Source organism: Pteropus alecto, unplaced genomic scaffold, assembly GCF_000325575.1.
Source record: "Pteropus alecto unplaced genomic scaffold, ASM32557v1 scaffold20, whole genome shotgun sequence".
In the NCBI taxonomy this organism is placed as follows: Eukaryota; Metazoa; Chordata; class Mammalia; order Chiroptera; family Pteropodidae; genus Pteropus; species Pteropus alecto.
Genome location: NW_006436298.1, coordinates 13,183,765 through 13,197,383, shown reverse-complemented (window position 1 = coordinate 13,197,383; position 13,619 = coordinate 13,183,765). Strand labels below are relative to the sequence as shown.

The 13,619-nt window shown below is 37.4% G+C and overlaps 1 protein-coding gene across 1 annotated transcript in view; it reads right to left on the bottom strand.

The window, feature by feature from the left end:
• The window catches only part of CMYA5 (cardiomyopathy associated 5), an 87,939-nt gene that overhangs the window by 30,094 nt on the left and 44,226 nt on the right, over nt 1-13,619 (bottom strand). Inside the window, exons 3-6 of the mRNA XM_006913179.3 lie at nt 11,650-11,745; nt 10,038-10,271; nt 8,481-8,503; nt 4,049-4,167 (exon numbers count right to left, since the gene is read on the bottom strand). Coding sequence (XP_006913241.1) covers nt 4,049-4,167; nt 8,481-8,503; nt 10,038-10,271; nt 11,650-11,745 — 472 coding nt within the window. The remainder of the gene's footprint in view (nt 1-4,048; nt 4,168-8,480; nt 8,504-10,037; nt 10,272-11,649; nt 11,746-13,619) is intronic.

Below are 13,619 nucleotides of genomic sequence, written 5' to 3'. Positions count from 1 at the left end.
GAAATCAGTGTAACATCCTAAAGGAGTCCATCCAGATAAATGAAGTGCAGTAAATTTTCATGTTGCCCAGGTTTACCAAAGAGCCAGCAGAATGCTTCAACTATTGTCAATCATCTTCGAAACGGCACTGGAGAACTCCTTGAGGCATGAACAATGAAAATGCTCCCCTTTTCTTTCTATGAATTATACATTAAGCAATATCTACTTTTTAAAAATGTTAACGACTTTTCAAAAATATCTTTCAGGTAGCTTAATTAACTTAAAAACTGCTAATTGACCCTTCCTCCCATCACCAAATATTAAGGGAGAAGTAGTTGCAGAGAATTAAGCAAAGCATGTAGGCTAGAAATAATTTTGTACTTAATGTGCTCTTTCCCCCCAAAACGTTAAAGTTAGAACATCTTTTTTCAAAAACAGGAAGCACTCTTACTTTTTAAAGTATTCTAAAATTAAAATGGGAATATTTCATAGATGTAATCTAATAACAATGGCTGGATTTACAATTCCTGTGATGATGAACATTAGAGACCTAGATTTTATATGTTAGCAACTCTGTTTACACTTCTGTAGTGATAAACATAAATAGGAGTAATGCCAAAAATGACAAAATGGGATTTTAAGGCTTCTTCACCAGAGGCTAAGAAATTAGGCAGAGGAATCACTTCCATGGATTCCCTCTGCCTGATGAAGTGTGCTCATAATTGCCGTCACACTCAGAATTTCAGAACCTGTGGCCAGATACAGGTTCTCACTCTATTTGGCTTTCAAAAAAGTCCCCAGGAGAGCAGCACTATTTGCAGTAGCCAAAAGGTGGAAGGAACCCAAGTGTACATCGATGGGTGAATAGATAAACAAAATGCAGTATAGACTTAGAATGGAATACTATTCAGCCTTAAAAAGGCAAAAAAAATTCTGACACACGCTACAATATGGATAAACACTGACGATATTATGCTAAGTGAAATAAGCCAGTCACAAAAGACAAATACTGTATGATTCTACTTATACGAGGTACATAGAGTAGTTAAATTCATAGAGACAGAAAGTATAATGGTGGTTGCCAAGAGTTGGGGGAAGGGGGTAGGTATGAATGGGGAGTTATTATTTAATAGGTACAGAGTTTCAGGTTTGCAAGAGGACAAGAATTCTGGAGATGGATGGTAGTGACGGCTGTACAACAATGTGAATGTACTTAATATACCACTGAACTGTATACTTTAAAATGGTAAATTTTATGTTCTGCATATTTTACCACAATTGATTTTTAAAGCCCCCAGGAGCCAGAGTTACTGAAGCCTTGGTTGTCACTAATGTATGGTTATCTCTCCTTTAACAGCAATTCACTCCACCTCTTTGGTGTAGAGCAGTGGTTCAGGTGCAAAGACTCTGAAGCCAAACTCCCCCACTACCCATACCCCAAATAGCGGTGTATCTAGGGCAATATGAGAGACATTTTTCTGTTCTCTCTATTTCCTGGCCTGTCAATAATAATAAAACCTGCCTCCTCAGGTTGTTGTGAGCTTAGATGATAGTATATGCTTAACAGTCTCCATAGTGCCAGGCATCATGTAAGTGTGGGATAAACATTAGCGAAAACTATACAATCTTTCCTAATTATATCTGTTTGGTTTAGGGATTGATCAGATTAACTTTTTAGGTACCAGGTGGAAACTTTATAGCTGAGAGGCGTCATTGGTCACAAAATAAACAAAAACTATTTAGCAACGAATCAACACCCTGACCCCCAATTCTGTGAATCAGACACACAACCCACAGCATTTCTCTCTCAGGGATCAATTTCTCAAAAATGGCTTGGAACTACTGAGACTACCACAGCTATTATTTCTCAGTGAATCATTAACACTTAATGACAATTTAACTCTGTGACCTCTCAAATATATCAAATATCCTCTCATTGTCCATCAGGTATTCAAACAAATATCCTTCTAAATAAACAACAGCATATAATGAATACCTTAAAAGCAGAAAGTCTACTCTGTTCATCAGAATGTCTTAGTTTGCAATCACTGCTCTACTTAAATGCCTCTTAAAGACATTATAAGAAAACACCCTTTTGTTTTGAGACATTTCTAAAGAAAACCTGTTAGGATAAATGACTGAATTTTTCACTTTATATAGAGTTGATGGGGGTTTGGGTCTTTTTAACCCATTTCCTGTTTAGAAAAAAAAGTACAACTTGCTGTCAGCATTAATTTAATTTTACATAAACACGCTCTTTGAGGCTGAAGCAAATCTGACTGGTTTTCAGTGTGAAAACAAAATAAAAACTGTTCTTGGAGTTATTTCTAAACAGAACTTGACCCTAACCCTAAGGTAACAGAAATGTATATGATGATCAGTATTTAATATTTTTTTTTCATTTGGTAAATTTCAAAGCACAGAACACCACAAAGTGGAACATCACAAACCACAAACACCACAAAGTGGAACATTCCGCAGAAAATATCGTATTTCTCTCTGGGTCTCCTTGAGATCCTTGTGGTGGTGGTTGTGCGAGCAGCAAACTTTGCAGGAACCAGTTGGATTCTGTTTTCCTGATGTTGGTGGTGTGCTCCTGGGGAAATGTCTTCCAGGCGAGCAAAGAGGTGAGACATCATCAGAGCACCGATGACCTCGAAGATGTTGCTGCCCTGGCTTGTGATGCCTTTCCAGCATTCTTTCAACCAACGTCAGTCTAAAGTTTACATGGCTGATCGTGTGCTCAGGACTGTCCTTCTTGGACAGGATGTAGGAGTGCAGCACTATAATGTTTAGAAGGTGGCAAAAGAACTTCCTATACCAACACTTGTGCCTTTTGCACTCAGTTGGATAGGAAGTGAGCATCTGATCAGCCAGGTCCACTGCTCCCGTATTCTCGTTATGATCCACAATGACATGGCGCCTTAGTTTTCTTTCCATTTCTGTTGTCTATTTAAATCAAAGTATCATTGCAGAATGTTGACGAAACTGTCACCTCCGTGTCCCACCATTTCAGTGCCATAAATTCACCACAGAACCTGGCTATAGTCATCCCCTTTGCAATCCTTTCTTTCAGATCATTTAACAACTGTTTTCAGTTCAAACAAGCTGTTCCAACTGCATTAGTCCTGTTTTGATGTAATTCTCTGAAAAGCATGGGAGAAGTATGGCAAACTTTGTGGGTAAAGTTAGGACTGTAATCCACGAGTTACCTCGGGGTAAACGCTGCAGCCGCAAGCACCACCAGAGGGTATTCTCGGGGCAAACAGGAAATGGGTTAAAGACACAATAGCCTTTAACTAGTTACTAAACTAAAATTCTTCCTACAGAAGTGAAAATTAATCGTCAATTCTAAAATAGCAACTGTCTTTAAGTTGGTTTTGAAAGAATGTAGTATCTTTTAAGGAGGACATCTGAGTACATTTTACAGTTAAGTGAAACTTGGTAACTTGACTGAAACATGGCAGCTTTGAGAAATCTAAATAAGTTTCATTGTCTTGTTTGTTAAAATAGCACATTAAAAAAATATTTTGAAGAGCCGGCAAGATGCTTCTGACAGCTGAGTGGGAGGCTCCTGGAGACAGAGCATGATGCTGAGCTGTGAGTTCTCTAAGCTAATCTGTTTAGTTTGAAAAAAAAAAAAAAAAAAGGAAAAAGGCCTCAATCGAAGAGGGGAAAACCACTTATAAGGAAAAATCTGTTCAACACATATGAAAATATTTGATTTATTTTTCCTTCTCTACATGGCTGTTGGTATGAAGCAAATAATCTCTAGAAAAGAGAGACAGAAACCCAATTTGACAAAAGAAAATAAAAGGAGACCTTTTGGTTCCATTGCCACACGTCCCACCTCCTCAATATCCCAGCACAGTCTTAAGCCTCCAAATGGAAAAGGAGTTTATAACTGAAATGGTATGGTAGTCTCATGCTTTATTTCAGAATCTAGCTTTAGATTTTTACAACTAAGATTTCTCTTTCTCCGGTTACATTTCCTTACATTCAAAAACCCTATGAAACAAGAAAGGAAAAACTGCCAAATTTCATCAAGGTAATATATTACAATTCCTACCAGCCACTTGTTTCAACGTCTGGCCACTTCTCGTCGAGCTGTCATCATAATGTTCAAAAAGTGAAAATGCAGCAGGCATTTTCTCTAACGAAGCAGTGCTCTCCATTGCAGAAAGCAACCTATCAGGAGGAAATATTTCATATAAGTCAAGAAAGTATTAACGTACAGAATGAAAACTAAATATAATGGTTCAAAATGAAGTTGGTGGTGGTGGTGGTGGTTTTGTGAGACACTGTATCCAAAAAGGGTTTAAACTGTTTCAAAGCCTAGGAATATATGTCTAAACTCTAATTATTCTTAGGATTCTTCAGTGCAACTGATAATATTAGAAATTCCATTCCTACATCGAGTCTGAATAGATTCCATCAAATCTTAATTTTTGCACATATAAAGTTGGTCCTAAAAATTACTACATTTTAATGGTTGTTTTTATTTAGTTCACACATTCCTTGCTGTTTTCAACCTTCGCTATCATGCTTCAAGTCATTTAGTCTTTCAAAAATAAAATGTTCACCTATTATATGCCAAGTCATTTAGTCATTTAGTCTTTCAAAAATAAAATGTTCACCTATTATATGCCAAGTACTGTTCTTGGTAGTAGGGATACAGCAGTGAAGGATAAAGTGCATCCATTCTTAAAAGGCTAAACAACCACAGTTTATAAATTAATGGCTTTTATAGACTCAAGACTATCTAAGGGGGGATGCCAACAAATACTAACTCTTAGCATTTGTATGCAGGTGAAATCTGGACCTAAAAACAGCAGCAACAAAAACAAAAACAAAAACAGGTGGATTCCGAAGAGGGAAAAGGAGAAGGAGAGATTGCAAAAGCCTTTATCTGCAGCTTTTTAAAATTTTGGTTAGGAGCTCTCTGTGAATCTCCCTCATAGAGGACTGAAATTATCTTCCAGCTATTAAGCATCTGTGAGGAATTCCACTGCTTCAGGATCATGGACTTTTTGGTATGGGCAGCACAGTCACCTCTAAGCCTTTGCACTTGCTGTTGGAACTTTCTTCTCCTAGATACTTTTATGGGTCCTTCCTCACTTAATTTAGAACTCTTTTCAAATGTCAGCTCCTCCAAGAGGCCAGCCCTGAACACACTAATCATAGTGGTGCCTATCTCCCCTATCCCTTACCTTTCTGCATTTTACTTCTTGACACTATTTGTTTTTGCCTGTCTACTTCACCAGAATATATAATCTACATTCAGGAGAGGACTTTGTTTTCTTCACTACTGCATTGTAATGTGTTACCTAGCACATAGTAGGCATTTAATAAATATATTTTGAATGAATAAGAAAGAGCACAAAGTTTCATTTGGATGAGAACATCAAGATCTCAAGTCCGGTAAATTTTTTTATCAATGTGAGGGAAAAAGATTATAAAATATAAGTAAAACATTTAAAGAGTGCCCACTATGCTTACTAGTATTAGAAATAATAAAATTTACTATCATTTGATTTAGGGGAGATGGTTCCAATAGGGGCTTTGAAGAGGAGGTGACAATGGGGCTGAGTCTTAAAGGATGAGGAGGAGATTTTTAGGCAGAAACGAGGTAAGGAGGTTGGAGCTAGAATAGCCTGGATAAAGGTCTAGAGTTCAGAAAAAGTACGGCACATTCAAGGGCAAGAGGTGACACTGGGCTCCCTTGAAAATTAGGAAATGGAGACAGAGAGGAAATAGAAAGGTGGTTTGTGACTTGACTGTGAAGAGCCCTTTATATCCACCTAGAGTTTCCATTTTATATTTTCAGGCAGGGAGAGTCACAGCAGTTTCTATGCAAGGGAAATTTAGAAAAATGCCCCAGCACAAACCTGAGAAAGGATGAGAGCGGGCGGACCAGAGAAACAGTGAGGTCAGCTGGAAGGACCCCACAATGCTCCAGATGATGGAAGACAACATAAGCCTAAATTAAGGCTTTGGAGTTGCAAAGGGTGAAAATGATAGACTCAGAGTCAACAAACAGTAGGAACTAGTACATATACTAAGCCCTCTCAATACACATCATTGACTAGAGGACTTTCTGTAGTATAAAAACTCTGGTTGTAGATACCATAAGTAAAATGTTCTAGATTTCCCTTATGCATTGACCTGTTCAATTTTAACATCAATATATGAAAGGGCAAGTGGACATATTTTTATGAACAATGGTTGTGTCAGTCTTTTTCATTATGTTAACATAAACGAGCACAACAGAGAAAAAGAATGCATTCTCTTGACAGAACAGCAATTTCTAAGCAAATGTGTTTTTCAAAATATGCAAATTTTGAGTCTAAATATGCTTGACAGCATTCCTTAATTTAAGCATTTACAGTGTTGAGAATAATCATTTACTATACAAACACTGCCTTTAGAGATATAATATAAAAGCAGAAAAAGCAACAAGGTAAAAAAAAATCCAGATAATTAGCACTTCTCATAGAAAGGAATACCAATAACATTGAGACTTTGAGGAAGAAGTTGCCTTGAGAACATGAAAGACTTCTTAGTGAAATGGGCAAGTTTCATCACATGTATGCATGTTTAACAGGGTTTGTTTTTTGTTTTTTGTTTTTATCATATTTCTTCACCAAATCCCAAATTATGTTGTCTTTTTTCTTTACTGGTTATCCCAAGTGTAACCTCCTTTAGGTTACATGCAGCTTTAGCAAAGATTAATTCATTGTCCATTGGACAATGAAATAAAAATTAATTACAATGACACGCAGATGAACAGTTCAAGCACAAGACTAAAGAAATGGTATTTAGAATTAAATGGGTGTCAATTCATATTAGCAAGTTAATATTCTAATGTTTAGAAAAGTAAAAATGTGCCATAGCATTTTTTAAGGTAAAAGCACTTGCAAATTTTCATTCACCAAATTTTCCTTGCAATTAGTGAGTGGATGAAATATAAATAAACAAATATGCATCTACACTGTCCACTGTATAAAGAATGGCACTACAAATTCATATACTTTTGGATAAAAATAAGTATCAATAATATGTAGAAGAAAAGCATAATTTTTAAAAAACAAAGGAAACTGGGAGCAAGGCCTGGTTATCAGTTTCTAGACTGCCTAGTGTGCCCCAGGCTCCTGCATGTGAACTGGTGAACGTGCAGACGCCTTGAGCATGGGCTAAGCATGCAGTGGATCTAGGCTGAGGTTCCACGAGCTTCAGTTTCACAAACTGCACGGTTAATTTAGGCACAGACAGTTTTGGAAACCACTGGGCCAGGGGATAGGTTGTTGTAAACCAGAGGTTCTCAGCCTTGGCTGTGTGCATTAAAATCACCTAGGAAGCTTTAAAAATGCCCAGGCCTCTCCCTAGACCAATTAAACCAGAATCTCGGGAGGTAAGATGCAGGCATCAGCATTTTTAAAAGCTCCCTGGGTATTTCTACTTGTAACAGAGTCACTGTACTAAAACCATTACTGAGTAATGCCAATATTAATATACAAATTGTTTTCTTAAAACTTATTGGCAATATTCCATTGAACAGATTTTTTTAAAGGTAAATAAGATTCATCTGTGTAGTTTTCATTATCTAAAAAAATCAGATTTCTAATCCTGACCCATTTTTCTATATTTTAATATATCACAAATACAAACTTCTGATTTTACTTTATGCTAGTTCATAATCTGACATTGAAGTAAACTGAAGGTAATATTTACAATTTTAGAAATTTATATTAAAGGGAGTAAAAAAGATTAAAACGTTAGGCTCAAGCAGTAGGAAAGACTTCAGGTGTTGCTATGGAACAAAAGAGAAAATGTGTCAGATCAGTATAAGCATTTTAATATCAGAAGCTCCAAAGGATAAACAGAGATCCGATGTTATACGTTTTTATAGACAACATTTCTGAATTTCTTGTTGAGTGTTTTGCCTTTTCAAAGAATGAAGAATTTCTCTTAGATTGAGTGTTAAAAACAACAGCAAAAACAAACACATCAATAAAGGAAGACTGATTTAGGTTAGCTGATCAGAAAGAGAAGATAAAATGCATGCTTATCTTTTGAAGAGAACATGAGAGAACATTCCATTAAGATTACATTAAGTCATAAAATTACAAAAGGCAGATATAAATGATTCTTTCAAACACTCATATTTAACTAATAAGTCTAAGTATCTACAAAATGTTCTGTATACAGTGACAGGAAAGATGGTCCAGAATAGGTTGAAAATACAGACTACATCTTAAGGAAGCAGTTAAAAACCTTCATTACGATAATTGTTATTTAACTAAAGCACATGCAATTTTCTTTCAAAGCTGTCATTTAGCTTTGAAAAGCACTGTGTCTAAAAGTGAAAATCCAGTGGCTCACTAAATGTATTTGTTGTTTTAATTGGCAGCTCATTTTCTATAAAGCATCAAAATATTAAAAATAAAGCATACAGTCATGCTATTTTCAGGCGCCACTACATTGTGCCATGTTTTATATACCTTTCATTGATTTCCTCAAATGACTTATGAGAGAGAAAAAGAGAGAGAGAAAAAGAGAGAGAGAAATTAACGACAAAAAGAAAAACCAACCTAGAATGTCAAAGTTATGCATGTCCTAAAATCATTACTTCCCAGCTTCCCCTCAGGTTGTTTCTCTTTTGTGGCTTCAGCTGGGGCAGCAAGAAATTAGGAAGAGTGGATGTCTAGGCAGGGATGGAGGGTGCTTTAATTTCCAGATTTGCTGTAACTCTATATAATCAGCAAAGCCAGCAATGAGTTGCTTATGCTTTGCCTCTCTCTATTCATTAACAAATGGCTTCCAGAATAGAATTCTCTGAAAACAACAAAAATGATTTAAATGTGTTCAATGTGGGATATATACCAAAAATGTAATCAGTAGTTATCTTTTCTGTGTTTTCCAAATTTCCTAAAAAGGATGTATAAGCAGAAAAAAAATGCTTTCTTGTTTAGGATTTGTTCTCCTAGAGAGAAAAAAATATTCTTATCAAACATATGTAAGGTTCTTTGGGAACACAAAGCATTTTATTAATGTTACACTTCACAAGAGGTGCCTAATTTTAAAATATTAAAGCTGTGCCTTAATTAAACCTAAAGCAACTGAATGATTTTCACTCTCCTTTGAGGATGCCATGTCCACCTCACCTAAATTTGCCCTGGCTGGAGGTATCCCCAAAGGCAAATCAAAAGCCTAACATTGCCCCAATTTGCCCTGCTCTGTCTCCAAACTTTACTAGAAGGCTAGGAAGCTTTGAAAGGGAGGTCCCACTCATCACAACATGGTCCTTTCCTCCAGTTTGACAATTAGGTTTGAGACTGCCCTCAGGGAAAAACCTCCATTAGTCCTGGATAATCCTGGCTCCATGGAGAACCAGTATCTTACTGAATGTTCTAGGAAATTAGAGGAGCAAAGGGATGCCTCTGTGGTGCAATCTGAGGAGCTCCCAAGGGAATCTCCGTCTATAAGTTACTTGTTTGAATTAAGAAATCTGGTCCCCAGGAAGACCCTTATAAAAACATCAACATATTGCTTGAGAGAAGTATCATATTATGTCATTCTTTTGCATGCTGAAAGTGTACCAAAATGTTACACTCTGCCACTTGGTGAAACTCAGCAAGAATGCTCCTAATGAGAGGTCACTTCAGATTAGGGAGCAGTGAAGACGACAGGCCCAGGGGCCAGTATGATGATGCCAGGCTGTGGGAGATCAAGCTGGCCCCCAAAGAGAGCATGGCATAAATAAGGTTTTCAGTTTGCTTTTCTTTCCTCTTAGAAGGTGACCAATCCATTGTGACAGAACAGACAGATGATGCTGTGGCCTGATTTTTATGTATCCTTCAGCTGGATCTGGGTTTTAAGGATTTGCCGGGCCTTTTCCATAGGCATCAGGCATGCTCCAATAATTTTTAAATGTCAGAACTGTAGAAACCCCATAGAGATATATATGACCTTAGGGAATACTGAATGACAAATTTTTAAAGGTAGACTTGGGCCAAAGTGGGTGCAAGGTATTTGGGCCTATTTTAATTGGTGCTTACGGTTAGGAAAACAGTCTCATCAAGCTCCTCTGCTTCTCTCACGATGGTCTCCAGGGTGTCCTTGGCAGTGTCCATGCTCTGCAGAAAGTGGACCATCTGGTCATGCAGGAATTCCATTTTCTTTTTCTTTACTTCCTCAAAGCTCTGGGCTTTCTCATCATACTGTGCTAAAACTTTCTTCATCATTTCTTCATTCTGTTCTTCTAGTTTTTTCTCATTTTTACTACAATTTTCCTAAAACAAAATAAAACAAAAAAACCTCTGAATGAAATAAGAAGTACATATCTTTTTCTTTTTCTTTTCTTTTTCTTTTTATAGAGAAACACCAGCCTTTTAAAGAATTGACCTCGGGCATCCTGATAAGAGAATCAGATTTTATGCACAGTCTAAATTTTCAACCCACCAACCCCCCGCCCCTTGACATAGTTATCTTTGTAATAAAATTCGCTGTAACAGCATCCTCAAGAAAGATTATTTAATGAAACACACACACACAAAGATATTTGTATGGAAGTCTAGCCCACCTGCTTTCCCACGTGATAAAACTTGAAAATGACATCACAGTGAACGGAGACCCATGGCCTTCAGGTAGTGAAGAGGGCTTAGTGCTATTTTTGCCACTCCACTAAAATCATAGAGGCGGGTAGCAACCAGGATATTGGACAGGGTACTACATTCATAAATGCTCTCCTGGGAGGGGTCAGCTTCCCAGGAGAAACTTTAATGCTCATCTGGACAAACCCAGATGCCTGGCTGTCATCACTAGAGGGCTAGTGATAAGGTGATCATATAATTTACTGTCTAAAAGGGACACTTTGAGTGGGGAGGCACTAAAAGTAATTACCAAGTGTTAATTTCACCTATGACTGGAGTTGTTAAGCAAAAGTCTCACAAGCAAATTAGGATGTGGAGTTGCCCTAGTGATAAGAAAACTGTGCACCAGCCTTCTGCAGGGGCCCTCTGCCATTCCTAATTGACAAGTGGGGACGCCTGGGCCATCTCTGTATACAGATGGAGCATTGCTTTGCCCTCTCTTCACTGCAGAGGGAGCAAGGGCCAGCAGTTATGAGGGCATGATCACATCGAAGACAATAGCACCATGAGAGATACTCATTCGTCCTAGGCATGGGACTTTGGGCAGTGACTTAGAGCATTTCTGCAGAGCTAACCCAGTGAAAGGCAGAATGGTGGAGCAAGAACTCAGACCTGAATTCAAATCTTGTCTCTTAACTTACTATGACCTTGGGTAATATACTTAACTCTAAGTCTCAGTTTCTTATCTATAAAATGGAAATAACAATAACACCTATCTCATGTGGCTATTGAGAAGATAAAATTGGATAGGCATGTAAAGCATTTGCCTTACCATAGTAAGTGCCCAATAAATATGTTATGTGTGTTTAAAGGGAAATCATTTATCATTAGAAAGAAAGTAGTATCACAGATTACACAAAGATGAAAGACTTTAAGGACCTTCATATTTAATGAAACAAAAGCAACAATGGCAAACCACACATGCACATACAAACCCCTATTCACATCCTTTTAGCTCAGAATCATTTACTTGTGAGGCCCGTGAACAAACCAAAGTAAAAGGGACATGGTAACTTACCTCAATGGTATTAAAAAAAGATTCTATCTCACTAACAAAAGCTTCAATCCTCAAGGACTTTTCTTGTAAATTTTCTAGAAATTCTGCTAATTGAACCTGAGGAAAAGAATTAAGATATGACATTTAAGTATATGACATTTGGGAAAAGAACTTCAAACAGTGAGCTCCAATGTCCTCATAAGTTTAGTATGTTTGGTAGAGATTTATTATACCATCTCACTAATAAATCAATCTAAATTTTTCTGCTGCTTCATCCAAGTTGACTATAGATAATTCTGTATGATAAACAATTAGGAGGATTGTGAGTGAGAGCAATAGAAAAGCAATTTATTTTCTCATACAACAGGAAGAATTTCTTGGTAAGTTAGTGAGTTCAAAGTGTATTTGCTTTAGTGGACTATGAATTTGAATTATTTCTCCTTAGTAAGGCTTTGATTTTTATATATTGTCTTTCTTCTAATAGCAGGCTTTTTGCTGAATTGATCCAACCTATCTGAGTAGTCTTCTCACATTTGCATCAATGACGTCTGGTGACCCTGGAGCACCTGACCCTGAGACACAATCAGAGTGTCACCAGGCAAGAAGTCCAGCATACCAAATGATAGAAACTATCTACTAAAGGGACCTAAAGGTTCTAATGATTCTCAAAGAGTTAAAAATCCTCAAGAGTGACAGCCAACTAGAAAATGGACGGGTGATGTGGGAAGATGGTGCCTACTTTATCCAGAGTTATATACATAGCTATCCTGCTAAACTTAACAAGTAACAACACAGAATAACAGAGCTTCAGCGGCCTGATTCACTATCCACATAATGATGGAGAAATTATACTAATGGAAGCCCCTTCAGGATCTGGCTTCTACTTCCCTCTCTAGCCTCTGCCTCTTCTCCACAAGTTCCCAGGCTCCAGTCACACAAGCCCATCTTTCCTTGGATTCTTTCTCACCTATGTGCCTTTTCACATGGTATTCTCTATCTCTAGAATGTTCTCGCTGCCCTTGTTTGTTGAAGGAACTCTATTTTATTTAAGGCTCATCCAAGCTTCACCTTTCCAAGACACCTCCCCTAACCCTCCCAGTCCCACTCCACCATTTCACTCACTCCCAAAAGGTTCATTTCTCAGAACACTGCCCCCAAAATGGTGTACTAATTTGAGGGAGCTACAAGTCCATCTTCCTTTTTGTTTTCATTCCCAATGCTTAGCACAGTTCCTGACATGAAATGGCAGGTTAATAAATATTGAGAAAGAAGGAAAGGAGAGAGTGAAGAAAGAAAGCAAGTGACAGACAAGATAAACCATCACAATGGGGATTGAGTAGGGAGAGAAGCAAGGACCTAGATAATCCATAAAAGCAACCAGCAGTTTCTGAATAATTATAATGGCCTACTCACGAGATGCTACAGAATTCTCAAGCTATAACTTTTTAAATAGGTTTTTAATTTTAAAAAGTTGCCAACCAATTCTTCATCCTCACAGTAGATTTAATAAAACGAAGCAAGCCTCTTTGGCTTTAGGCAACTAGTTTTCTACTTTCTCATACTGTTTGGAGACGATCAGGGAAAAAAAAAATTTAATGGATTTAAAGCAGGAGACATCATATTTCCCTGAGATGGGACATCACTTGTAAAATTCTTAATCTTTTAGCAGAAAATGAAATAGGACATCTCTTGCAGAGTTAATCTTTTTAGTGAACCTAAAGTTTTCTTCCCTTCTTTCTTTGGAAAAAAGGCCCTCTTCCTCAAATCCTGATAATTGCTCGACACTGGTGACTCAGATCCTCTGGCTATTGATAAGGGTCATCAGCCTACTGTTAAACAGAAATGGTGTTAAGCCAGGCAGGGCTTAGAGTCTGAGAGGGGAGGGGACTTTAGCCAAAGGTCTTTTTTTTACTCTTTAAGAAATATATTAACCACACCTGTTTCCCTTTACTCACTTAATAGGCAAATCAATAATAAGTTTGTGTCTTCTT